This window comes from Platalea leucorodia, assembly GCF_965183815.1.
Source record: "Platalea leucorodia genome assembly, chromosome: 1".
In the NCBI taxonomy this organism is placed as follows: domain Eukaryota; kingdom Metazoa; phylum Chordata; class Aves; order Pelecaniformes; family Threskiornithidae; genus Platalea; species Platalea leucorodia.
This window is the reverse complement of record NC_138823.1, coordinates 141,797,122-141,823,630: the sequence shown is the minus strand read 5'-3', so window position 1 is coordinate 141,823,630 and position 26,509 is coordinate 141,797,122. Positions and strand designations below refer to the sequence as shown.

Genomic DNA, 26,509 nt, shown 5'->3' with positions numbered 1-26,509 from the left:
AGTGAATTATCTTTGATTACTCTTAAAGCTTTGTGATGGGATTTAACTGCTTAAAACAGGTAATTGGCTCACACATAATGTGAGGCAAAAGGTTTCAATTCTGTGTCTTCAAGGGTGCCTAGTACGCTTTTCACTGGGTGAGGAAACCACTCCGTGAACTTCAGGAGGCATGTGGCTTCATGAAGGAAAAGAATTCACAGGAAAATAATAGGAAAAATGGCAGTGTTTCCACCAGACTTTTTTGGTAGAGATAAGGATTCAGTTTTGCACCTTGGGTAGGGTGTTCAGAGTCATAGAGAAGCCAGTAACTCTCTACAGAGAAGCGAAGGTGAAACAGTGTGGGCCAGGTTGTGGGATCCTAGATGCTGGCTAGAGACACTATTAGATTACAATGAACACTGAAAATGCTCTGATACAAGCAGATTAGAACTTAAAGAAATCTAAAGGAAGTGAGAGAGATTTCTTTCACAATATACATTTACACTGAGGTGTGTGTGCTTAGAGCTGTACTTACCTCAAATTTAGCAGACCTGCTTGGAAGGCTGAAATGTATCAAGCGCTGTCCACCTTACAGGAACAGAATTATTTCTTTGCCTTTCTTGATTTGATTTCTGTTCACTTGCAGGGTGTGCCTGGATCTCGTGGTCTCCCTGGAGCTGATGGCAGAGCTGGTGTCATGGTAAGACTTTTTTCTGGCTCACTATTTCTAAACCATCTTCTTTTATATACAGATATGTGATGCTTTTTGCTACCTCTGCCTAATTTTATTTATTTATTTTGGTAGGGACCTGCTGGTAACCGTGGTGCTAGTGGTCCTGTTGGTGCTAAGGGTCCTAGTGGTGATGGTGGCCGTCCTGGTGAGCCTGGTCTTATGGGTCCAAGAGTAAGTTTGAACTCTGTGGTGTAAGTTTGAACTATGCAAAAAGAAAATTACTTAGAATTTAGAGACAAAATTAGTCAGAAATCCAACTGCAAAAATTCAGCCTGTGCCAACCACAATTAGGGCACTTCCACCACTCCATAGAAAAAAAATCCATGAGGAAATGATTAAGAAGCATCGAAATGTTTATTGAAATGAATTTCTTTTGTATGTTGTAGCATCTGATTGTCTTGTTGTGAAGCAGTGCCCCCTCGTACTGGATACTACATTGACTTCTGAGAGGGGGTTCCACTTGTGATTATTTACAGAATGTGATCATTAAGATCACAGCTGAAATGTGTGTGCTCTCTGTAACTAACTAAAAGAAAAGCAAACCCTACTAAAATGATGTGAGAAGGCTGATCTTAATTATTTTAATTTTATTTTGCAAATTATTTCACTGAAAACAGCCATCCACTTCAGTGGTGCTGGCTCCAGCCAGATTATGTCCATGTCATTGTCTTTTTTCCTCTCTAATCTACTCTTTCTCTTCTCACCCCATGCCATGAAGTGAAAGAGTTTTCAATGCATGTGTGAACTATTAGGCATCTGCAAACATTTAAGCACATTCTCTGCTAAAGTAGAGCCTAAGGGAGTTCATCCAAGTGAAACAGGTGCTTACCTATACTGATTTTCAACTGGCATGGGAGTACACATCACCAAATTAAACCTCAGTGTGTTTTAGATTTAAACTTGATAGGACATACAGTCCTGCTTCCACAATGTATATTGATAACTTAGCATCTGTGTGTGTGTGTGCGTGCGCATATAGAAAAAAATTTCATTAATTGTTGGGTGAGTTGGTCCTTCAAAAAACATGAAATCTTTCCTTTCTCAGGGTCTCCCAGGTCAGCCTGGAAGCCCAGGCCCTGCTGGCAAGGAAGGTCCTGTTGTAAGTATCCTGCTTTTCATTCTGTTTCCCCAGTGCATGAGAAACATAGATGTAAACTGAAATTTTAAAAAGCAGACATCTCAGCACTGAGCTCTAACACAACTATGTGTAAAACCAGCAAGATTTTACTACCGTGTTAGTCAAAAGATCAGTGAGAAACTTCCCATTCATTTCTGTGGATCTCAGATCAGGCCTATGTCCTGGAAAGGGAAGAAGAAATACACAGTTCTACAAAAAGGAGAAAAATGGAGCAATGCATGAGCATGCAATGTATAAACTGTATTTGAAAGTTTAATGGCATTTGCTTCCTATCAGTACACATTTCCTCTAAAACTGAACTCTAAGGACCAGTTAAATTACCCCAGCCATTTAATAATATGATTTCTTTTTCTAGGGTTTCCCTGGAGCAGATGGTAGGGTTGGGCCAATCGGTCCAGCTGGTAACAGAGGTGAGCCTGGCAACATTGGATTCCCTGGACCAAAAGGTCCCACTGTAAGTACAGCACAGACACTTTGCATGACTGAGAAGGTATTTCCAGACTAAGCTGTAGATCTAACAATCTACACAATCAAACACATCTCCCTGGGTCATCCTGTACTGCTTAGTGGATGGCATCCACTTACATTCAAGAATTCTGTTGTAAATTATTTTCCAGTTATCTAAAATATGATTAAACAAATGAAAAACAATTTAATTGTTTCAGGAATATTTGGGCATTGAAGTGATTAGAATAATACATATCTATATTATAATTTCTATATGTCCATTATATTATTTCTGTGTATACACTTCAGTAACAGTTCTGTAAAAGTTGGTCACCAAGCCTAAGTTGCAGTTCCAGAGTACTGTTATTTATGGAGCACAATCCAAAGCTCACTCACTTTAGAAGAAAAGCTACCAGTGATTTCAGTGGGGCTCTTGACATGTCACACAGAGGCCACAGATAACAATAATCATCTCCTGGATCTGTGGTGTTGCTATACATACACACAAACACACACATATATATAGCGTGCATACGATACTATGCAAAGTGTCATGGTTTATGATCTCAATAAATAAAGGAATGGAATTTTGAAAAAAAAAGACATTTATTTGTGTAGCTATTCTTTCTAACTGGTTCAACAAGCCAGACAGAGCTTGTGTGCTTTTTAATTAGGGTTAAAGAAATATTACAATAAATATTCTGGCGAGGAGAATATCAGTCTCTGTACAGTAGTCTAAACTGAATCTGATACGAAGTCTTGGTTAACTTTTGTATCTTTTTCTTTCAACTTCAGGGTGAACCTGGCAAACCTGGTGAAAAAGGCAATGTTGGTCTTGCTGGCCCACGGGTATGTGGATATGTTTTTTTTATCAGCCTTCAGAGAGAAAAAAGTAGATTTTCAAAACCTCTGTAATAAGATTGCATTGTCCTGTGCAAGCATGAATAGATGATGAAACAGAAAAGCACTTTGAAATGCATTCATCTAGCCTTATGTCAGTGGGGACTATTAAGGCATAAATGAAAATTACTCTTCTTGGGTACTAATTGAGTAATTAATTATGGGGTATTAGTATCCTGTGAAGAGGAGAAAATAGCACTTCTGGTGCAAATTTTTCAGTACATTGTATGGTTTCTAATTTATCCTGTATATTTCCAACTTCTTACTGATAGTTGAAACTTACTAAATCTTCTGTTTATGGGATCAAATAATTGGTCTCTTATGGGAAAAATGCAGTCTATCAGCCAAGTTCCTATACCTGTAATTCCAAAAGAAGTTTCCTTAAGGATGAATGAGCTGCAGTAACTAAAACAATCACCAGAATTTAAAATTGCAAGCATCTTTAGTACCTTTTGATAGTGAAGCTCTTAGAAGCAAATGGTTAAGTCAAATAAACCTCAAACTTTACCTTAAGTGTGTCAGTGTGAGTTAAAACTATGCAACCAGAGACCTTTGACTTTTGGCATGGAAGTACTTTAGAGAAATATTATTCAAACAAATCAAAACTTTGATAACATCTTTCTACTTGAACACATTTAGGGTGCTCCTGGTCCAGAGGGAAACAACGGTGCTCAAGGTCCTCCTGGAGTCACTGTAAGTAACAGCCTCCACACAGATCCAACTTGTGATTTACTTTTCATCATGGGACTTCACATTTTAAAGTCCATTTTCCTGTATTTCTGCTTCCAAGTTAATCACTTGTTTTTCATTCTACCTAGGGCAACCAAGGTGGAAAGGGTGAACAAGGTCCTGCTGGCCCTCCTGGCTTCCAGGTAAGTAACTATGTGCTCTGCTCAATCTTATCTATGGTTTACAAAGCATGAAGTGCTTCTGCCTTAACTTTATTTGTATTCTTGTTTTTTTACACTTAGGGTCTGCCAGGTCCCTCAGGTCCAGCTGGTGAAGCTGGTAAACCAGGCGAAAGGGTGAGTGACAGATACAGTACTTCACAAGTCAGGGCAGGCATTGCATAAGCATTATGTTTACAATTGCACATGTGGTGAAGCAAGAGCCTGTTGGATACATTTGCTAAAACAAAGCAATCCGTGTTATATGCAAAGTTTAATAGTCCCTTTTGTTAAAGCTAGCCACAAATGAAGAAGGTCCATTGGAATTTGCAACATACTTCTTTTTACAAAGTTTTTGTATGAAACGGAGCAAAGCCAATCCTTTGCTTTTTGGGCCTTAAGCAGCAATAAAATATGCCCCCTCCCCAAAAGACAAGACAGTACATGAAAAATATTTTACTTCAAATTTCTTTTGAAATCTTCAAGGTTCAATCAAACCTGTATTACACCAATTGTATGCTTTTGCACCTCAGTTGATTTTAGTGAATTTACAATGGCATACAACTGAGGTAGCTCAGTGGTAATTCAGGCTCTAGGTTCTGTGCAGTTAAGGAATGTGATGTAATCTGCAAATTGCGTGTCCTATGTGTCATAACCACCTTTAAAGTTTATAGTTACATCCCTCTGTGTCCCTGTAAAAGAGTTTACATTGCATGTACCTGAAAAATGAGCTTGGAATTTAATAGCTAACTCTTTCTTCAGATGAGAAATTATTATTTCATGTGTGCTTTGAGATACTGTGCAACTACATGAAAAGGGTTTATTTCTGTGTATCTAAAAGGCTGGGTTTAGTCTGAAGATTTTCAATAAGCTGCTGCAATTTGAGAAGCATTTCTATTTACCGCTAAGAAACAAAAGCACAATTTAAGCTAACAAGTGTGCTTTAGAAATAAGCTTTACCCATACATCTACTCTCTTCTAGGGTCTTCATGGTGACTTTGGTGTCCCTGGTCCTGCTGGCCCAAGAGTGAGTAACCCATTTGAAATCTAGTACAGACTTTCTTAATAATGTGTTCAATTATTATAGTAACTATATGCATTTCCAAGTTTCTCAGGACAAATGGCTCTTCTCAGTTACCGAATACAACATATTGATATACAACAGGTTGATATTTAAACTACTTCTACTGCTTCCTCTTTTGTTGTGACTTCCAGACTAAATGTATTCATGACAAATATTCCATTCACTCTTATCAGTCACGTCCATCAGTTTAAATAGCACTTTTCCTCCCTATATTTAGTCCCCTGAGGCTGTATTTGTAACCATGTCCTCTTTAAACTTTCATTTTGCTAATCTATGCAAGCCAAGTTCCCTTTATCATTGTAGTAGCAGTTACCTGTCTCTACTCTAGCTTGCCTTAAGCATCTCGTACCCAGGCAGAGTGTGTTTCATTCAGTATTCCAAAGTAGGTCTTACTGATGCTTTGTACAACAAAATTAACACTCCCTAAAAATACCTCACCGCTTGTGCCAGATCACATTTGCCTTTTTCATGTCTGCATCGTATTGTTGGCTATAGTTTATCACCTTTCCCCTTCTGTCATTTTCACCAGGTGAACTCCCCATTTACAGCACAAATACTCATTTTTGGTACCTAAATAAATGGCCTGGTACTTTGCATTCTTGAATTTTGTCCCAATCCTACTGTGACAGCCAGCCAGCAGGTTATTCACTTCTTCCTCTGTAATATGCCAACCCTTCTTCCTGTTGACAAGAGCTTCCACCTTTGTGATATCTGCATATTTCATAAATATCTATCTTCCTTTTCTGCCTCTCTGTCATTAACAAAATATATGTAAAAATAATGAAAAGATATATTAATTGGGGAACATCACTACAATATAAGTTGGTGCATCATTGGTGCTTTTCAGCAGTGTGATACCTCTCCTTGAGTCCTTTCTGACGACATTATAGTTCTCATTCGAACTCCCAGATTAACTAAAAATCTCCATTATGCCTTACCAGATTATTCACTAATGTCCAACTTGATCACACTGGGATAATTTGAGATGCCTTTAGTAAAACTGATATTTCTACCTTTGATAGATCTATTGTGCATTTAAGCCCAGTTTCTGGCTACTTCCATGTCTCCAGATGACCTCTGTTTCAGAATTTATCCTTATACCTGTTATAACGTACAGGTTGCATTAGTAGGCTTTAGCTGTCACCTTTATTCTCCAATATTTACCAGGCATTTGGCACTGTAAAAATAATTGTTTGTCAATTACTGTGGCTCTAATTTCACTAGAATCCATTGTCTGCCCACAAATTGGTATCAGAAGATCATTTGACAATAGAATGCAAGATACTGTTACCAGAATGAGCACATTAGCCAAAATCCATGTTCAAGAAATACTTGTACTTTAATTGTCAGCTGTTATCATGATGCAAGACTTCAGTACTTCACTTTGCTATATTTGTGTCAAAAGCTACATCCAATTCTTATGACCAGTTTTGTTAATATCTGCACAATTCTAATATAGTTCTTAATGGTTTGTTCAGCTAAAAATGCGTAGCATTGTCATTGCTACTAGTCAGTGCTTTTAAACCTCTCAGCTACAGAACAATTCAAGGAAAAACTCAAATCAGACTGCCTCCTGCAGGGTGAACGCGGTCCTCCTGGTGAAAGCGGTGCTGTTGGTCCTGCTGGTCCCATTGGAAGCCGTGGTCCATCTGGCCCACCAGGCCCTGATGGTAACAAGGTAGGCCTTTTCCAGCTGCCATTGCCTCACTGTTGAATTCCTGATGAAGGCAATCCAAAACCTTCTTTTCTAAGAGCCTAAGTGATTACTGGTAACAGGTAGTTACCTATACACCATGGGCACTGAGTCATTTCTTCAAATGGTAAAGTTCCATCCCCGCTAGTCCAGAGCAATATTAAAGGTTTTTATGTTTAGTGCTATAGACAATGGGAGGGGAACTCCAGTTTGGAATCAGTTTGAATACAGCTTGTCAGCTGCGTATACTATTATTCTGTTTTAAGATAGGGTCCGAGATTTTGGCCAAAATTCATGCTGACTTCTGTTTATTCCCACCTCTACTTCTACACAGGAAGTTCTTGTGTCTAGTAAGCAATATTTTCGCCAAAACTTTAGCACAATAATGAGCCGCCTTCTACCAAAATAACGTTGGCTTGATGCTAATTGAGTGTGGGTCTTAGTTTTCAATAATTTTGTGGGTAGTCTTTCCACAAAAGTTTAGTTTGGAATATGGGAGCCCACATAACCCTCCTCAACCCCTCCTAAACCACATAGCCCTCCTAAAACCTTGGGAGCCCACAGAATCAGAGAGAGTGTTCACATCTGGCATCTTCACTCGCTAAAAAAGTAAAATAAGTACAATAGCTTAAGATGAAATAGTATTACTCACACTATTTCCAAGCAAGCAGAACGATGGGCAAAGTAGTAATGACAAAATTTTGTTCCAAATTATGTGAATGATTTGACCTGTCTTACATGGTATGCTGTTGCTGCTAGGGTGAGCCTGGCAATGTTGGTGCTGCTGGTGGTCCTGGTCCTGCTGGCCCTGGTGGAATCCCAGGAGAGAGAGGTGTTGCTGGTGTTCCAGGAGGCAAGGGTGAAAAGGTAAGGTGGATGGTCTAACCTGCTTTGTTACGGCATGCACAGGTCTGGGAGATGCTTGAGTTTAATTAACTTAAAAAAACCTGCAGGTTACCCCACTGCAACTTTAATTTACTGTGAGACTGTACTACATGATGACTCATTAGTAGTCCTTAAGTAGAGGTTTTGTTGGTCTAACAGACTGACAGTCTTTTCTAAGGTTGTATTTTGATCTTTGCTCAGCATTTGGTATTCGTTTAAGTGTCAGTTGGTGCTTCACAGGGTTGGTTAACAATGAGCTTATCTTTACGGAAGAAATACTGAAGCTGTCTTTGAGTACAGGCTTTATAGTAGGAATGGGTCTACTGATCACAAAGGACTGAGTCTCTGATCAAATCCTTGACTGCTGTAGGTGCAGTGACTATGATATAAGTAAATCAGTTAGAAAAATTTTGTGATTTTATAGTTGTCTATAAAATCAGAAAACATTTTAGCCAATGTAAGCCCTTATATAAAGCTGTGAAGTCTGGCTGCAAGTCCTGTTGCTACCTCTGCTTTATCCATATAATTGCCTATAAAACTGATTTTTATCTTGTTATGTACATCTCATTCCATATTCTCTTCTGTTCATTATTTAAACTCTAAACTGAGATTTCTAGAACAGCTTGCTTTGTTTTGACTAAAAAAATCCATAGTCATTTAGCATAAATGGAGTTGCAAGGAAATTAAGACAAAAATTGCCTGCAACTTTTTATCAAACACTACGTACTGACATGCAGATTAAGGCAGAAGAGTAGGATGTATTAAAAAGAAATAGATAGAACAGAGTGCTGGTCTGATTTCTTGACACTAGTGATGTCCTGGATATAACTTTTTGTTATACAAAACATATGGCATTTTATGTGACCACTCATATGACGTAATTGTTTTTAACAGTTCTTTTCCTGCTTCAAATAGGAAGTATAACATGAATATCCAAAAGAATTTTTACATATGGTTATTTCTTGACCAAAAGAAAAGGTATTTTGAGCAGGGATTTACATTCATCATTTGGAATATACATCAATTTGGTTTTGAATTTTTAATTCCATTCAAAATTTTTGCCGCCTGGGGGAAACTAAATAGGTTTCCCATGAAAGAGGCAGGCTCATAATTCTGAAAAGCCTGTCAGTCCCCTTTGTCTGCAAATTCTCACTTTGCAAATCAGTACATACTCAGCAATAAGAATGAAATAATAATCAAAGTCCATTCCCCAAACAAACTAGCATGATAAGCATCTCATATGATATGCAAGTAATACATGGATACTCAGCAACCAGTTCAAGACTTCTTTCATACAAACTATTGTGTTCATTACCAATATAATGCTTTTTTTCCCCTGTGTGTATTCTAGGGTGCCCCAGGTCTGAGAGGTGATACTGGTGCAACAGGAAGAGATGGTGCTCGTGTAAGTATCTTTTGGTTCTATTTGAGTTTACCTTGCTACACCTCAGAACTTAAGTGACTGAAAAAGATGTTCAGGACTTACATTTCCCACTGTATTGCATTTCCTCTTATACCTGCTCACTTTTGATACAAATCAATATGATTTTGTTGCCGCTTGTCCAGGGGTGTGTGAATTTTGGGGGGAGAGAGAGAAAAATGGTAACTTTTCATGCACACAAGCAGAGAAATGACATGGGCAAAGAACCTTGTATTTCATAGACAGTTGTTCAGTGTGACATCATCGTGTTTTAAATTTATGGGCTCCGCCCAGACAGCTAATTCTAAAGGCAGCCTGCAAAGCCACACAAAATTATCATTAATTTGAAATTTTGGCTGCCTGTCCTAGGATTCATACTTAAGAAGGAAAATAACAGAATAGATTTTGTTTTATAAAATCACGTGTCCTTTATATTGAAAACAGCTGGAAGAAAGTCACACACCTGTCTGCAGGAGGAAGGAGAAAAAATATTAAAAGTAGTCACTCCTGCTTACATTTTGTTAGAAATGGTGTCCTGTCTCTTTACCTATAGGGTCTCCCTGGTGCTATTGGTGCTCCTGGCCCTGCTGGTGGTGCTGGTGATCGGGTAAGTCTGCTCTTTGAATGAAAGAGTGTCTCGTTTGTTTATGCAGTTTACCAATGCATGAATATTTAAGATGAGGAGTTCCATAAAAACCACTTCCATTTTTCTAGTGTGCACGAGTTCTGCAAATTTTTCAGATTTGGGAGGCAAGCGGTATTGGAACTGTAGAACTATTCAGTGAAGTTTGCCATAACACCCCAAACCTTTTCCTAAAAGGGCAGGGAAGGGATGCACATCTACATGGCAGTGGGTTATATGGGGAGAAGATTCTGATTTAGGCTTTGCCTGAATTCTTCCCAGTTGAGGCTAATCGCCACAATCCTCCTCGCACTGTGAGAAGAGGTTTTGATGTGATGAACAACCACACATTAGCTCAGAATGATTCTTTATCCTGTCTGAGTATTGTTAGAAATTACTGATACAGGGCAGGTCAAAACCGAAGCATTTTCAGTAACACCCTCTCCATTGGAGACACGGGGTGACTCGCTATATGTGTCTGTACCACAAGATCACCCCTGTTCTGACTGCAGTGAGGCCTTCCCCCACAGTGTCGTAATGTTTCCTGCAATCTGTTTTAGGGTGAAGGAGGTCCTGCTGGTCCTGCTGGTCCTGCTGGTGCCCGTGGTATCCCTGTAAGTAGCAATTCCTACAACTATTCCTGTGTCAAAGACATGATGTTCAGAAAAATACCCATTTTAAGGCCCATTCCAACCAATCCTCTCTTTTTTGTCCTCTCTTTAGGGTGAACGTGGTGAGCCTGGTCCCGTAGGTCCTAGTGGATTTGCTGGACCTCCTGTGAGTATTGTTTGCGCTTTCCTCTTATTGATGCCATGCCATTCCTCTGTTTCCTTTGCATGCTTTTCCAACTCCTTGTTCTGTGTGTTTTTCTGCCCATAGGGTGCAGCTGGTCAGCCTGGTGCTAAAGGCGAGCGTGGGCCTAAAGGACCCAAGGGTGAAAGTGGACCAACAGGTGCTATTGGCCCAATTGGTGCTTCTGGACCACCAGTAAGTGAGCTGTGTCTTTGTAAAATGCATGGTTCTTAACTGTGCTATGCAAGCAATATGCTAGCCTGAAGGCCTTGAATTTGGAAAAGGTAATTAAAAAAAGAAACAAGACTTCAAACTAGGCTGTGAGGAAAGTCACCATACTGATTTTCACACATTATATAAACTTTGTCAATCTATTTATGTGGGCTCAGATCGTGAGTCTGGAACTGAAATGAAGAGAAAAAAAAATAGTTTTCAACTTGCCCTGAAGATCAGCAAAATCAGTCTATCTTGGACCATTCAGGGGGTGATTGTGGGTAAGTTCTGAGCTGAGGATGATGGTATCTTCCTTTCAAAGACAGGATGTGCTGTCACAGTCTGACTTTCAGACCCAGTCATCTGGAAGCATATGTGCAAATTTGTCTGTGCACCCACTTGCACACAGGCCTTTCATGTGCTAACACCTTTATAGCCCAAAGGTATATACTACTTCACATGCATGCAGCCCATTATTGGGGAACTGGTTGAAATGATGCAGAAAGTCGGGCCTCGGTATTTCAAATATTGTAAAGTGTTGCAAGATAACATGGCTTGGGGTTCTTACTGTATGCTTCTAACAGAGCAATACCAGGCCCTTGCACTACGTGGCTGTATTAGTCATACAGCACAGAGGACTTGCTGTTCATTGCCTTACTATGTCTTTCATATTTGGACTTCCAGATTTACTTAGATGCACATAACATTTGCAAGGCAAATTCATTTGCATCATAAATGCCTTATGCAACTCTTCGCAGTCCTTACGATACTGATTTAAAATGTCTGTGAGTATTTACTACCCTAGGATCAGGACAGGAATTGTGATTTTGGGCCCAGTCCTCCTCCTGTTAAAGTAAAAAGCAAAATTGCCCTTAACTTTCATGAGAGTGAGACTGAGCCCTTATTCTAAATAAGGAACATTAACAGTCTTTGCTTGATTCATCTGTCTTTTTCAATCCTTCATACATAGGGTCCCGCTGGTGCTGCTGGTCCTGCTGGCCCTCGTGGTGATGCTGGTCCTCCTGTAAGTCTTCAGGCTTTTGGCACTGACGTTATTGCTTTTCATGAAGTCATTGTTTCCTTTAAACCAAATCTTCTTTTTCACTTTTATTTTTAGGGCATGACTGGTTTCCCTGGTGCTGCTGGAAGAGTTGGTCCTCCTGGCCCTGCTGTAAGTAACTAATGAAGAAGTTCTAATGGGAGATAAGTCAGAAGTTGCACTGGTTAGGGATAATCCTCATTTTTGTCACTGGAATCACCTCAGATCCTTATAGGACTGGATGAGATAAGAAAGAGTCTCTTAACTGTTTAAACTTCCATCGTGGGAGTTACGCATTTAGGTTTTGGTTTTTTTTTTTTTACAATCCATCAAGCATCCCTCTGCATCTTGAGGTGCCTAACCATTTGTAAAAGTCTGTGTTTCTTTTGCTTTTGTTCACCATGAGCAACTGCATGGCCATTGATTTTGAGTGGAATAAGAAGGTCATGTCCTATTTGAAAAAGAATGTTAAGGTTATCTTCTGTCCACACTTTCCAAAGTATCTGCAGCTCCAGCCCCTGTCTCAAGTAGGGCAACCTCTCATTGTGTTCAAGAATGTGAATCCCTGCTTCTTTATTTTTCAGCCAAAAATTCTCATTTAAAATTGACATTTGTAGTTTTCTTTTCAAAGGTGTTTCCAACCTTTACCAAAAGGCACTTCTTTCCTTAGATACCCTACACTTAAATATATTGTAAATTCCAGTATCCAAAGCAAATAATCCTGTTGAATTGGAAGAGGTTTTTTTCTCATAGATTTTGTAGTTGCAATTAATGTCTCCAGAGCCAAATCAATATTTTCCTGCCAAAGTTTGCCACTTTCACCTGCACTGAGTAAAAAAAAAATAAAATTTCTCAGTTCAATAATTCTACTGATTCCAGCTATCCACTGCTAACAAAAGCAATAGAAGCTGCTGCTTCAGAACAGCTGATAACCTGTTTATTGCAAAGCACAATTTTTGTACATGGACATAAAATGAAACTTGTCTCTGTTCTTCCCAGTTAATGGGTCTATACTGTAATGATACCATATTTGTACTCAATCCTAGGGCATCACTGGTCCCCCTGGTCCTCCTGGCCCAGCTGGCAAAGATGGTGCTAGAGGTCTACGTGGTGATGTTGGTCCAGTTGGCCGTACTGGTGAACAAGGTATTGCTGGCCCACCTGGTTTTGCTGGTGAGAAAGGTCCATCTGGAGAGGCTGGCGCTGCTGTAAGTTATTGACTGTCACATCTCGTTAAAAATGTTTCTCTTCATGTAAATGTTATGGCTTCTAAGATACTTCTGGTATTTGTGAAGGGCTTTTCTCTTTATCCACAAATTTAGCAAAGCTTTTAAGTAGAAGCTCCACTGAGACTCAAGAAATAATTGTTTATAGACGTGTTTGACAAACATGCCATAAAAAGTGAACCTGATCTCTGGGTCAGGTTTCTCTCTCTTTTTTTCTTATGATGAGTTGCATCTTTCTCTGCAAGTAGCCCAAGTGAAAGCAACACAGCTAACTGCAGAAGACATTGCTACTTAGTCTGCAAAAGGGAAGCAGAGTCTCCTGCTCTGAAATTGAGCATCATGGATTGAAAAAGGAGGAACATGCGAACATCCATTTAGAACAATCTCAATACGTTTCTGCATCGGAAATTTGGGAGTATTACAAGGTTATAGTTGTCTGACCCCAGGGTGGCTTAGAATTATGCAAATGAATAAATTAATTTTGAGTGTCTTTAAGCTTGCACATCCAGAATTACTGGCGTTTTTAAAGTCAGACACATTTCTGTCTTATGGAAGTATGCACTTGTGTGAATTACCACTCTGTTGTTTCCCAATAAAAATTTATAGACATTTCTTCTGTGACCTACAGAAGTTACAGCTAAGAATGAAATCTTCAGTGTCATTGTCAGACATGTATGTTAAGATTTTGAAAGTGACAATTGAAAATTTGCCCTTTAATGTCCAGTATAAAGCAATATATGTTCTAATTTTTATATTCTAATTTAATTTCAATTCTGAAAAACATAATTGAACCAGTAGGCCTGACGGTAAGTTAGGATAATAATTTAGGGTAGTCGGTCAGGATGATTACTTATGCCAAGTTTAGCGCCACATATGCTCAAATTTTAAGAAAATGGAAGAGTCACTAAACAACCTTTACCTTTCAGATGGTCAGTAGAGAGCTCTAAGGGTTGTTTAGAGATGTCAGATACCACCTAGAGATCTTCTAAGGCTGTCTCAGGATCAGTCTCAGATGATCAGTCTCTTCCCTATGGAATCCCCTCACATAGTCATCTTCTCCATACTGAGAGATACCCCAGTTTTCATGCATCACCCACTGTTAGTGAATGGGAAGAGAAAAAGCATGTGTATAGTGTTGTCCAGAAACAGCATTTTCACTGGAAAACAGTTGTGAGGGAAGTATAACAGGCATTACATTATTAATTATTACAGACCTTTAGCTTTGGAGTTTAAAGTCTCATGGCTTGGTTACAGCTTCCTCCATGCAGGAACTAGCACTGACACACATTGAGATCCTTGGAAAGCAGTTGGTGCTGTTGTAGAGCAAAACAAATGAGAAATGTGGAGGGCCATAAAAATCGATGTTTCTCTGTTAATATAAATAATACTCTTTTCATGTCATAGGGTCCTCCTGGTACCCCAGGTCCTCAGGGTATTCTTGGTGCTCCTGGTATCCTTGGTCTGCCTGGCTCTCGGGGAGAACGTGGTCTTCCAGGCATCTCTGGAGCAACAGTGAGTATATGACTTTAACTGCTTTGAACAGATAGGTGTAAAGAAAAAAGTTGAGGTCTCCTCTTAAGGGAAACCAGGGTAAAGGAGATGTAGATCCTGCTGTTTCCATTGCTGCTGCAAACAGAGAATATGAACATAACACAGTCAGAGCAGCGGAAGAAATTATTGCTTGCTGCAGACAAACAAGACTTGTGTCTGCAGGTGAGCATATTTTTGAATGGCATCAGAGGTTTCTGATAGAAGAGGTAGAAAATTTAGAATGAAGCTAATATTTGGTGTAGTTAGATATGTTTCTTGTGTCCTGGATCTGTTTCACTTCCAGAACTGATTGCAGAGAAATGTTTCTCTTAGATATAGGCCAAAAGTTCTGTAAGGCTGGTTTGTGTTGTATTATAATGTCACATTTTGTTACCACTGTTCCTGTATTAGGGTGAACCTGGTCCCCTGGGTGTTTCTGGTCCTCCTGGTGCCCGTGGTCCCTCTGGTCCTGTGGGTTCTCCTGGTCCAAATGGTGCTCCTGGTGAAGCTGGTCGTGATGTAAGCTATGTCTTATTTCCTCTTCAGGATTGCTTTTCTTTTGTGCTGAACCAAAGACAAATACACAGAAAAGACGGATGCAACTGGAGGTTGTTCTGCTAGCAAACTTGTGCCTTCTGGTGTCTTCAGGGAAAACTATAGCAGGATTCAAATAGACATGGATTCGCACCCTCAACTAGGTGACAGATTCTTCAAGGCACAAGTTGTGTCTGAAATACATCCTGGAGTCACTATCAGAATCTTTTGACTTTTTACTTAATTGCCAAGAAAGATGGAGTGGGAAAAAGATTACTTCATTGTCGGAGCTGGGAAAAATAGTACATCCCAGGGAATAAAGTTTTGGCTATAGAGAAGAATATATCAGGAAAGCTTGTTATCAGCAGATTTTTTTAAGCACCATGTTAGATGTAATATACATATCTTTCAGGGAAGTAAAAAATTGCAGTCACTTTTCCTTGAGGGATCTAGTGATCCGTGGTATTAAAGACAAGGTGTTTTTTGACTTAAGGCCCACTCAGATGGCATATGAAGCACATTACACAAAATGTTAGAATTTAGTTATTGGACTTGTGCAACACTCAGCACTATTTTGGAGTCCTAACAAAACAGATACACTTTAACATTGTGGCTGAGCTACATAATATTTCCCAATGTTCATTCCCTCACCATAAAATGTAAAGTATGTTTGTAGGCTAAAAACATGATGGAACAAACTCTAGCTTGTGTGGCAAGTACTGCTGAATTGCAGAGATCAGTGCGGGTTAAGACACAATGGAGGACCTGAGTCCTGTGCAGAAGGGGGAATGTGGGAACACTGGAGTGGAACAAATTGCTCCTTCTAATGCCCTGCCTTATGGGTGATTACTTGGAGGGTAAGGCCCTGCTCCCAGTTCTTCATAGAGCAGTAAATAAACTTATCCATCTAATTTAACCATCCAAGTTAGTAGTTCACCTTGAAGAAGAGTATCCATACAGTGGCTATACATGACTTAATTACACTATAAGAACAGTTAAAAAGTAGAGTATTAACATGCTATCTGGTCTCCTGTAAGGGTAACTATATAAAGCTTTCTCTGGGCCTTATCAGGGAAGCTTATTTGGTAACCTGAAGCATTGTTAATATGGGACTCCTGCGAGTCCTGAGACACACAGGATTTCAAAGAGATCAGAGAATAGTAATTTTATTTCGTAAGTATTAAAAAGAAATAAATTTTCTGTTCCATGGGAATTTTCTGAAGGAAAAGGTTTGCTAGTGTACACAGCGTTGAACTGTACACAGTTGAAGTGAAATTAACATTCACAAAGGAAGCCATTTAAGCTTGTGAAGTACCACAACAAAGTAATTTAGCTGTGATTACTGCTGAAGTCCTTTTCTCACCACTGGCATTTTTCATCTAAAAAGTAGGTCTCAGTTTTACAAGAGTGCAAGCTAGATGAAGACCACTATTGTCTTGACCTTTTCATTTAGAGAAGTACAGCAAAACCTAGTAATTTTCTTCTATACTGAACTTGTAAAACCTAAAATATTTGAAGACCATCTTATTTTTCTGAGAACATTAATATATTTAAGGGATTTGAGAGTGGCATCTATAAGGAAGAGTTTGTTTGCTTGAAATCATCAAGATTTATGCTATCCCATCTCAATGTCTTCTTACTCTCATTGGGAGCAATTAGACTGACACACAGTTCTGTGAGAGATTAAGGTTGATGGAATTTAATGCTTTTTCATGGTATTTTAACAGGGCAATCCTGGAAACGATGGTCCTCCAGGCCGTGATGGTGCTCCTGGTTTCAAGGTAACTTGTTGTTTTCTTTTATTTCATAATCATGGAAGAAATACTGCAATATGTGTAAGTCGGTAGTAACAAACTGTCTCTCCCTTTGCATTCCTTTGTTCCCAGGGTGAGCGTGGTGCTCCTGGTAACCCTGGTCCCAGTGGTGCTGTGGGTGCCCCTGGTCCTCATGGCCAAGTTGGTCCTTCTGGAAAGCCTGGAAACCGTGGTGATCCTGTAAGTTGATGAGACCTTAATTTTTTTGATTAACATGGGACTACCATTTGTCCATCATATATATACATTATATATCAAACCCCTACAGTATGTGGATAATTACTTTCTGCAGAGATGTGTTGAGCATGGAACCTTTATTAGGTATAATATACAGCAGTGACATGCATTTTCTATTCCTGTTTCAGGGTCCTGCTGGCGTTGTCGGTCCTGCTGGTGCTTTTGGTCCAAGAGGTCTTGCTGTAAGTCTGATTTCTAAATACATTACCACATTGATGCAAGAAGAGAAAACGTGCTTTATTAATAAGGACTCATGACTGTTCTCAAGATATGGGCCCAAAAAGTAGTGCTTAAGGAGCTGTAAATATTTATAGACATGGAATCTCAATCAGCATTTTCTCTTATGGGACCTATCATTTTGAAGCTTTTGGGATTGACACTCTTCCTGGGTGTGTTAAAAGGGTGTACATATGTATATGTATCAGGGGCAATCTATGGAATAATGTAGAATGCTCATGCTTAATTCTTGCTTTGACAGTAGTATATACTTGAAGCCTTCTATTTTATTCCTCTGACACCTATATTCCTTCCTAGGGCCCACAAGGTCCCCGTGGTGAGAAAGGTGAACCTGGTGATAAGGGGCATAGAGGTCTGCCTGGCTTGAAGGGACACAATGGATTGCAGGGTCTTCCTGGTCTTGCTGTAAGTAAATGATTTTCAGTATTTTGAATATAAAGAGCAAAAAAAGGAAATAAGGTCACCCTGGTGTAGAATTACATATGCACAACCCAGCAGGTTGATACCACTTACTCCATTCTGCATCATCTTTCAAAGGCCGTAAGATTCTCTTTAACACTCAACCCTCTTCACATAAAATAGCCATTTTTGCTATTGTCATTCACAGTTGGCTTTAGAACTGTGAGTACCATTAGTTGCCCTGAAACTCAACTGCATTTGGCTAGCACAGAATTCAAAAAGTTCTGCCTTTGTTTTAATATTGTTTCTTATTTTGGCCAGAAATTGTAAAGCCTTTTGGATCACAGAGAAGCAGAAGTAATTTGTAGATTTTCTTCCCTTTAAATTCTGGTATCCCCTTTAGGAATTCCGATTTTTATTTTAAAGCCTTTGAAAATCTGAAGAAACAATATAGAGACTTTTATATGTTATCCCCTTAAATACCTCTTTATGCTCTCTCTCTTCCCTCCCCAAAACAGGCATTTCGTACCCCAGCTCCACTAATAAATGCAATTAGCCCTAGATTCCCATTCTCTGAGCTCAAATACACATGCTGACTATAGCTCCTTCTGGAATCATGCTAATACAAATATGTGCCACTGCATTTTTCTAATGACTATGCATGTATCTTTCCCAATAGGGCCAACATGGTGATCAAGGTCCTCCTGGTAACAACGGCCCTGCTGGCCCACGGGTATGTGAATTTAAGAACATACTCAAATAACTCTCCCATTCCTTTTGTGCAATATATATGCACACTCCCATTTATATGAATCTGTATTTGTAGTGTTTTCTACTGTCATTAAACTGTTCGAGTTTCCTTTTAGGGTCCACCTGGTCCTTCTGGTCCTCCTGGTAAAGATGGTCGCAATGGTCTCCCTGGACCTATTGGCCCTGCTGGTGTGCGTGGCTCTCATGGTAGCCAAGGCCCTGCTGTAAGTATAACTTAGTTTTTGTTGATGTAAGATATTTATGTCACAGTTACAAGAAAATCACTTCAAAAGCCTAGCAGTTTAGGAAAAGATGTGGTTTTATTTATTAAAATAAAAAAAAAAAAGACTTCCAGAGGTCTGTTGTTATTCAACATTAAACATTTTCCTAGTAGGCCTAAACCTGAAGTCCTTGTTCATTCCTTATGGCCAGACAGCAAATACACAAAAGATGTGGTAGTCCTACACTGTGCATCTCCTACTGCTTGAGCCCATAGTACTCACCACAGGGCAGGTCCATATGTGCTGCCTCAGATTAGAGCTGAGGGTGCTAGGAGTTAAGCAGGACTATGCGTGTGTGGAAGCATTTAATTGAGAGAGCCATATGTCTAATAAAACGCTTCTTGTCTTTTGCTTTCGAAAAACTGTAGGGTCCTCCTGGTCCTCCTGGTCCCCCTGGTCCCCCTGGTCCCAATGGTGGTGGATACGAAGTTGGCTATGATGCAGAATACTACCGGGCTGATCAGCCTTCTCTCAGACCCAAGGATTATGAAGTTGATGCCACTCTGAAAACATTGAACAACCAAATTGAGACCCTGCTGACCCCAGAAGGCTCCAAAAAGAACCCAGCTCGCACCTGCCGTGACCTAAGACTAAGCCACCCAGAATGGAGCAGCGGTATGTTAGTGCCAGATATTTGCCCTTTCTGACTCAGGGAGTACTTCCAGCTTATTAGCTTTCTTTGATTAATGGTATCCTTGGCCACCCAGTGAAGATACTACATGACCAGTGAAGTTCTGTCTGCCTCCACTGGAAAGAGATACATGGACATTCTGAAAAGCTCTTTATAGCTATTGTTGTGTGATTATTGCAATGTTTTGTCAAAATAATACAAAAATATTTAACCCTAGCTTTCAAATACAGTTTCTTATACATTAACAATCTAAAATACATATTTATGCCAGTTATCACCTTAATATTGTACCTAGTTGTGATATTTATGACCTCTCTCTGAGTTCCTACATCAAACAAGTGAATATAAACTGAATGCAAATGTTAGGCTCAGTGAACTATTATTTTTCACATTTCTTTCCTCAATGGCAGGCTTCTACTGGATTGATCCCAACCAAGGCTGCTCTGCAGATGCCATTAGAGCGTACTGTGACTTTGCCACTGGTGAGACTTGCATCCATGCCAACCCTGACAATATTCCTGCTAAGAACTGGTATGTCAACAAGAATCCCAAGGACAAGAAGCACGTATGGTTTGGTGAAACTATCAATGGTGGCAGCCAGGTAAGTGATGTATGGGAGGATGATTGTTTCCTACAGTGCTATCTGAAGAATTCCCAATTCCCTGACTCTCAGCAAGCAAACACATAAATTAAACTCTCTTAGAGGAGAAATATGAAAAAGGGAACTACCTTTTCTCTCAAGGGAACAGAGCTCCAGTTCTGGTTTGGATCACAATTTGCTAAAAGGATTTCTCAGTATTGTTCTAATTTTTCTTGGTGTCTGCAAATGATCAATTCAGCATGACTAATGGCTATTGCTAAGGGAAGCCTGGACTGAAATATGGTACATTAGTATAAAGACAGTTCAGAAACTGTCTGAAAAAGTTAAAAAAAAAAAATAAAAATCTTTGCTTATTCTTTTAATTGAGATTTTTTACATATGACATTGTTCCTGGAAAGATACTTATATTATACATCACAGATCCTGAGTGTATGCTACCGTAACATTCAGAATTGCCAGTGTAAGTAAAACCAAGAAATAGATGTACTTGCACGTTAGGCACTGTACCAGCCAATTGCAAATAAATGACTTTTGTACAGCTAAGGAGATCTAATTACATAATTCTTAAATGAAATTGAATTTATCTTACAATGAAATCACAGTGTCCAAGATCTGTAATATAAGAACATCAGATTGATCACGCTGGGTCAGAACAAGGGTCCAGGGTAGTCTAGGGTCCTCTGTTTCTTACAGTGGCTAAAAGTAGATGCGGTAAAAGAATACAAGAATGAAGTAAACATTTGTAATATCCACAGACACTATTCTATTAGACTAAAAAAAAAAAAATTCAGGGTTTTCTTGAGACAGGCATTGTTTCTGTGTACCTATGGAAACCATAGATTTCTCTCCCTTGAACTTGTCTGATCTTGTCTTTGAATCCACATAAACAGTTAACACCCTATCTTGGAACAGAGTTCTACAATTTAACTACATCCACTCATGTCTGGTTTTCAACCTACCTCCTTCTAGTTTTATTTGATGCTCTTTAGTTGCAATAGACAAGTGATTGCAGACTTATGTGATTTTTTTTTAATGTTCCTAGAGCAAATATCACATACTTCCATTACAAACATCCAACTTTCCCCAGCAATACAATTGACTGGGCTCCTTTCTGTTTTTCAGTTTGAATACAATGATGAAGGAGTGACCTCAAAGGATATGGCCACCCAACTTGCCTTCATGCGTCTGCTGGCCAACCATGCCTCCCAGAACATCACCTACCATTGCAAGAACAGCATTGCCTACATGGATGAGGAAACCGGCAACCTTAAAAAGGCTGTTATACTGCAGGGATCCAACGATGTTGAGCTACGAGCTGAAGGCAACAGCAGATTCACTTTCAGTGTTCTTGAGGATGGCTGCTCTGTAAGTAACACAGAAACCATGGGCGCTGTGATTGCCCATGCTTAAGTACGTTGATTAGGGACAGAGTTGTGCTTTGATTCAGAATTAGATTATCAGTCAGACCAGCAAAATTGTACGCAGTGAAGGTAAATAGCCTACAAAACCAACTATGCCAGATCTTTAACAAGCGGGAAGGACTTGGGTACAAACAAAGCCTACTTTGTACTGTGCAGTGTGGCAAAAAACAAAAAGCTTTTCAGAGGGACCAGACCCAAATTCTGTGTAAGCTGAAGATTGATGAGAAAATTGTGCACAAGCTGTAGGAGGGGCAGGATCTTTAAGTCCTGAAAAACTCAGGCAGGGTTCTCTGAGGATTTAACATCAGTGTGAACAATATGGTACTTCATGTAAAGCATCACACATATGACTTCAGAAGATTAAAGTAAATATTTTCTCTGTATCAGAGATCTAAATAGTTGGATACGGGTATCTGATTTGCAAACAGTGGCAGCAAAATTAATATGAAATTCTTTCAGAAATTATCCATTCAGGTGAAACAATTCTCAATACTATGAACAATACAATAACAATTGTAATGAATCTTCTCTTGCAGAGAAAGAACAATGAATGGGGCAAAACGATCATTGAATACAGAACAAATAAGCCATCTCGCTTGCCCATCCTTGACATTGCACCTTTGGATATTGGCGGCGCTGACCAAGAATTCGGTTTGGACATTGGCCCAGTCTGTTTCAAATGAATGAACTAAAATTAACTTAAAGCCTCTCCCAAATTATTCTCTTGTCATTTCTTATTGTAATGAAAGCTGACTCCTTCCATTTCTTCTGTTCATCTACTTGCTTAAACTCTGGGCGAAAGAGAAGGAGAAGAATTGATTGGAGCATTGTGCAATGAAATTTAATACAGCCCCAAAAGGACTTGGAAGTCTCTCAAGATTTAACACCTTGTTTTGGGAAATGTCAACCTTTGTAAAGAAAAAAAAACAAAATAAAAAATCATGAAAGTTTGCACCACTTGTGGCCTTTGAATATCTTCCACAGAGGAAGTTTAAAACCACGACTTCCAAAGGTTTAAACTACCTCATACACTAAATCAAGTGTGATCCACATCTTATGTAGGTACTTCTCCATACGATCTGAGGTACTTTTCAGTTCCACTCAAAATACAGTGGTGCTAATTGCATTATTACACAGTATCTTTCCAATACTTGAACTCTGATGGTGCTAGTAGCATTTAAAGTGTCACTTCTCTGTTTCTTTGAAGTCTCTCTCAAAACTTAGAATGTCCCGTCTCACCCGCAGCTTAAGCATGTGGATCATTTTTCCTCATCTTTGTCCTTTTCCTCCAAAATCAGGTGTTCCTGCTTTCAAATCTCATTTTCATCTTCTACAATGGGTAAAAAAAAAAAAAAATCATCATTTCTCAAAAAAAGAAAGAAAATGTATTTTGTATATGTGAGATGTTTAAATAAATTGTGAAAAAATGAAATAAAGCATGTCCAGTGTTCCAAAAGAAACTAATGAGTTAAGTTACTTGCTTAGGTGCATTGGCAGACTCATACCCAGAATTTACAATACGTTCGCATTACTGCAACTATCTTAGCCCATTGCTGTAAAATATTTGCTTAGAGCATACGAGGTCTGCCTACAACTGTCTTATGGGTGTGATTGCCTATTCCACTCTCCCTTTCAACCTTTTGAAAAGGCCACAAGAAACTCTGTGCTCATAGTATGAGAAGTTCAAAAGCAGAATAATTCCTTCCTTTTTTCCAAATGCTGAGCAGGATTAATCGCCAAAAGAAGGCAAATGAGGCTTCTGTCTTACACATGAAGACAGAAAGCTCCTTGCTGTTGAGAGAGCTGTGCTGGCTGAGGCCGTGCTGTAATCGGCAGAACTGCGCTGTGCGCTTTTGAAGCGATGTGCAGAAGTCCACGCAAGGAATCTCTACGTTTAGTTGTCTTGTCAGGAAGATCAGGGTTTGTTAGGCCCTTACAGTGCATTCAGTTCTGTAGGAGACACAGAACTATCTGCTGTTGCTAACCTTAGTAATTTACTATTGCGAAAGCCACCACAAGAAGCAAAGACTGTTTTTATCGGAGGCCTTCTAAGAGACTGCTATCATACAGAGCTTTTCTGAAAACCCTCACCGAACTGCAGTTCCAACAGCCATGTTTTTGGAACGGGGAAGGCGCTTGGGAGAACACACGCAGGACCATGAGGACAACAGCAAGAGCAGGTAAGGGGAGAGGTGAGACAGGCTTAGGCAGCAGGAACCCCCACAGGGACGCATGAAGGACATATCCCGAAGAAGGTCCCTGTAACCCAAAGAAAGCACCACTCCAGAGGTTAGTGGCTGAGAGTCTGAAGGCAGCTCCAAACAGTGCAAGGAGGAATAAGCACTAAAAACTGTTCCTAAAGAAAATTTTTCATTCTTGCTTGCAATGAATTGATTAAGGAAAAAAGGGCAAGTATCAAAACATGGCCCTAAGTGCAGCTGCTGTGTCCCCACAGCTGTGTGCTGAATTAGTAAAAGGGGAAGTGCCCACAGCTGTGTGCTGGATTAACAGAAGGGGAATTGCCATGATAAAATATAGCCCCTTTTTTCTTAAGTGAGTAAAACATACTGCAGGTAAACACCTGCATTTATTCATTGGACCATGACAATTCTTAAAGTGTTAGTATTTCAATCATTGTCTTATTATTTCAAAATATAATTTTTGATGATGTTGTAAAAAGAAAATAATTAAATGCTTTAAAATGGTAAGAGTTTCGTTTCTCACGTAGATTATCTACATGCCAGGAAGTTCCTACAAGGGCTGAAAAGATAAAATTACATCCCTCGGTCTATGTAATCCACTAGGATGTATGCAAAGCTTATTGTTAAGACTAAGAGGTGAACTACTGCTGCCTGGTAAGGAAAAAAGCTCCCACAGATAAAGTAACACTTGAAGTTTAGAAAGGAAACTACAAAGGGCAAATGCTCTCTCTTTTGTCGTCTTCTGATTTCTCCTTTGCTCTCTGTGATCTGTTCCACGGCATGCCCTGCTAGGCAGAGAACGCTTCCTTTCTACCAGCCCGTTGGTAACATCCAAATTTTTCCATGTTTTCACACCTTCACGATAAAAGTGGACTCGTGGAAATTAAACCAGAAAAAATACATAGCACCTACCTCACAACTTCTACCCTCATTAGCACCAAGAAGATACTCAGTTTGGCCTGCAGGTTTTGAGCTCTTCAGAATTTACCACCCAATAACCCATTTTGTTTATGCTATGCACAATATTGAAGAAACTGTCTTTCCTCTGAAGGACCATAGCTGAAAATAGGTGAGATGAACTGCAGACAGCACAGGGAACCTTCATATTGTCTAATTTCAGGAATATAAAATGTTGAGTAAACTTCTGGTGAAGTGAGTTTAATCATCTTTGGGAGTGGTCTGCCTCCCTGTAAGGATTCTCTCTGGAGAATTTAAGAATTTCATAAGCAGGTATGCATCAGCAGTAATGCAACTAGACCATGAGCATAAAAAAATAGGGTTAAAATAGGTTAAGGTTTGCATTTGGAACATTAAAGAAACCTGGAAGGAAAGGAAAATAGCTGGAGTAACTGCCTGAAAGATAAAGTTTGCAGCAAGCCCTGGCTGTGCTGTGTAGGAACAGAACTGCTGGGGAAGCTGCGTAAGGCGGGCCGGAGAGACTAAGGGGCCACTGACACACACCGTGCTTGGCCGTGGTACGGTCGTGTCAATTAAAGTACTGCGGCATTCAGACCATCCTCCTCCCTGGATTCTGTGGGGCTGATCACCCACTTGTGTGGTCAATAAATGCGTCCTGTCTGTCAGTTCCTTATGCCATCTCCCCAGGAGATGAAAAGACATTAAAAGGCTCCTCTCAGTAGGTGCTTCGAATTGCATCTACGCTGAAGCCTGAAGTCTCCAGTGCACATATTCCTTACTGTATCCATAAATCTTACTACAAAGTCTTCAGAAGTGTTTAAAGGGTCTCTGTCTGTAGGAACTGGGCTTGCTACGTAGTCCTCTTGACACCTGAATTTTACTAGTTGTGATGGGCAACAGCTCTTGGGGCTGCTTTGCACTTTTATAAGCATGTATTTCCATGAGCACAACTCCCTCTCAGTCAGCCTGTGATCCCAGTATGCAGGGGAATCATTCGGATAAACGGGAACCACACAAAGGTGAGGGGTCGGTCTCTTCTCCCTAGTAACAAGCGACAGGAGGAGAGGAAACGGCCTCAAGCTGCGCCGGGGGAAGTTTAGGTTGGATATTAGGAAAAACTTCTTCACCGAAAGGGTGGTCAGGCATTGGAACAGGCTGCCCAGGGAAGGGGTTGAGTCTCCATCCCTGGAGGTATTTAAAAGACAGGTAGACATGGTGCTTGAGGACATGGTTTAGTGGTGGACTTGGCAGTGCTAGGTTAACAGTTGGACTGGATGATCTTAAGGGTCTTTTCCAACCTTAATGATTCTATGATTCTACGAAAACAGCAGTTGCCAGGGGGTGATGAATACCATCTCCCCTTTCCTCGCTCCTCCTGAGCGTAACTTGCTCTCCTGGGCCCAGTGTCGGGCTGGCATAGGCTGTTTCCCGTTCCAGCAGGCAGCACGTCGGGCTCCCCGGAGCACGTGCTTTTGCATGAACATGGCGCAAGCAGGTAAAAAAACAGAGGTGACGAGAACACAGTAAATTCAACCAAGGCAGAGTGAAAAGAAACTTCAAAACCTGGAAAGCTGTTGTAGAAGGGACGGCTGTAACTGTGCAGGCTGCTTCACTGGGAAGAGAACCATGAGCCCACTGACAAGTATCTTAAAAATCTCTGTTTATCAGTTTAACATATGAACACTGTGCCAAAGACTATGAATAGACAAATTTCCTTTAACGCAAGGAAGGGACAAAACAACATTAACAGATTAACAGATCTACATTTCTACCACACAGCTTCAAATTGCAGTGACTTTTGATTAGTTTTGATTAGTTTTTTTAGATTTGACGTGACTTTTGGTAAGTTTTGCTGTTGTGCTTAGCGCGTTCAGACAGGATCACCTAGAAGCTGTTT

The 26,509-nt window shown here is 39.9% G+C and overlaps 1 protein-coding gene across 1 annotated transcript in view; it reads left to right on the top strand.

Annotated features, from left to right (window-relative positions):
- Positions 1–22,831, top strand: part of COL1A2 (collagen type I alpha 2 chain) — a gene marked incomplete at its 5' end in the record, with an annotated part of 39,947 nt that extends 17,116 nt beyond the window's left edge. Inside the window, 31 exons of the mRNA XM_082329581.1 lie at positions 626–679; positions 785–883; positions 1,758–1,811; positions 2,206–2,304; positions 3,093–3,146; positions 3,837–3,890; positions 4,016–4,069; positions 4,169–4,222; positions 5,067–5,111; positions 6,748–6,846; positions 7,621–7,728; positions 9,098–9,151; positions 9,720–9,773; positions 10,349–10,402; positions 10,512–10,565; positions 10,668–10,775; positions 11,764–11,817; positions 11,911–11,964; positions 12,879–13,040; positions 14,463–14,570; positions 15,000–15,107; positions 16,850–16,903; positions 17,009–17,116; positions 17,302–17,355; positions 17,708–17,815; positions 18,489–18,542; positions 18,676–18,783; positions 19,209–19,455; positions 19,882–20,072; positions 21,195–21,437; positions 22,030–22,831. Coding sequence (XP_082185707.1) covers positions 626–679; positions 785–883; positions 1,758–1,811; positions 2,206–2,304; positions 3,093–3,146; positions 3,837–3,890; positions 4,016–4,069; positions 4,169–4,222; positions 5,067–5,111; positions 6,748–6,846; positions 7,621–7,728; positions 9,098–9,151; positions 9,720–9,773; positions 10,349–10,402; positions 10,512–10,565; positions 10,668–10,775; positions 11,764–11,817; positions 11,911–11,964; positions 12,879–13,040; positions 14,463–14,570; positions 15,000–15,107; positions 16,850–16,903; positions 17,009–17,116; positions 17,302–17,355; positions 17,708–17,815; positions 18,489–18,542; positions 18,676–18,783; positions 19,209–19,455; positions 19,882–20,072; positions 21,195–21,437; positions 22,030–22,176 — 2,898 coding nt within the window. The 3' untranslated portion in view covers positions 22,177–22,831. The remainder of the gene's footprint in view (positions 1–625; positions 680–784; positions 884–1,757; positions 1,812–2,205; positions 2,305–3,092; positions 3,147–3,836; positions 3,891–4,015; positions 4,070–4,168; positions 4,223–5,066; positions 5,112–6,747; positions 6,847–7,620; positions 7,729–9,097; positions 9,152–9,719; positions 9,774–10,348; positions 10,403–10,511; positions 10,566–10,667; positions 10,776–11,763; positions 11,818–11,910; positions 11,965–12,878; positions 13,041–14,462; positions 14,571–14,999; positions 15,108–16,849; positions 16,904–17,008; positions 17,117–17,301; positions 17,356–17,707; positions 17,816–18,488; positions 18,543–18,675; positions 18,784–19,208; positions 19,456–19,881; positions 20,073–21,194; positions 21,438–22,029) is intronic.
- Between the last annotated feature and the right edge of the window lie 3,678 nt (positions 22,832–26,509).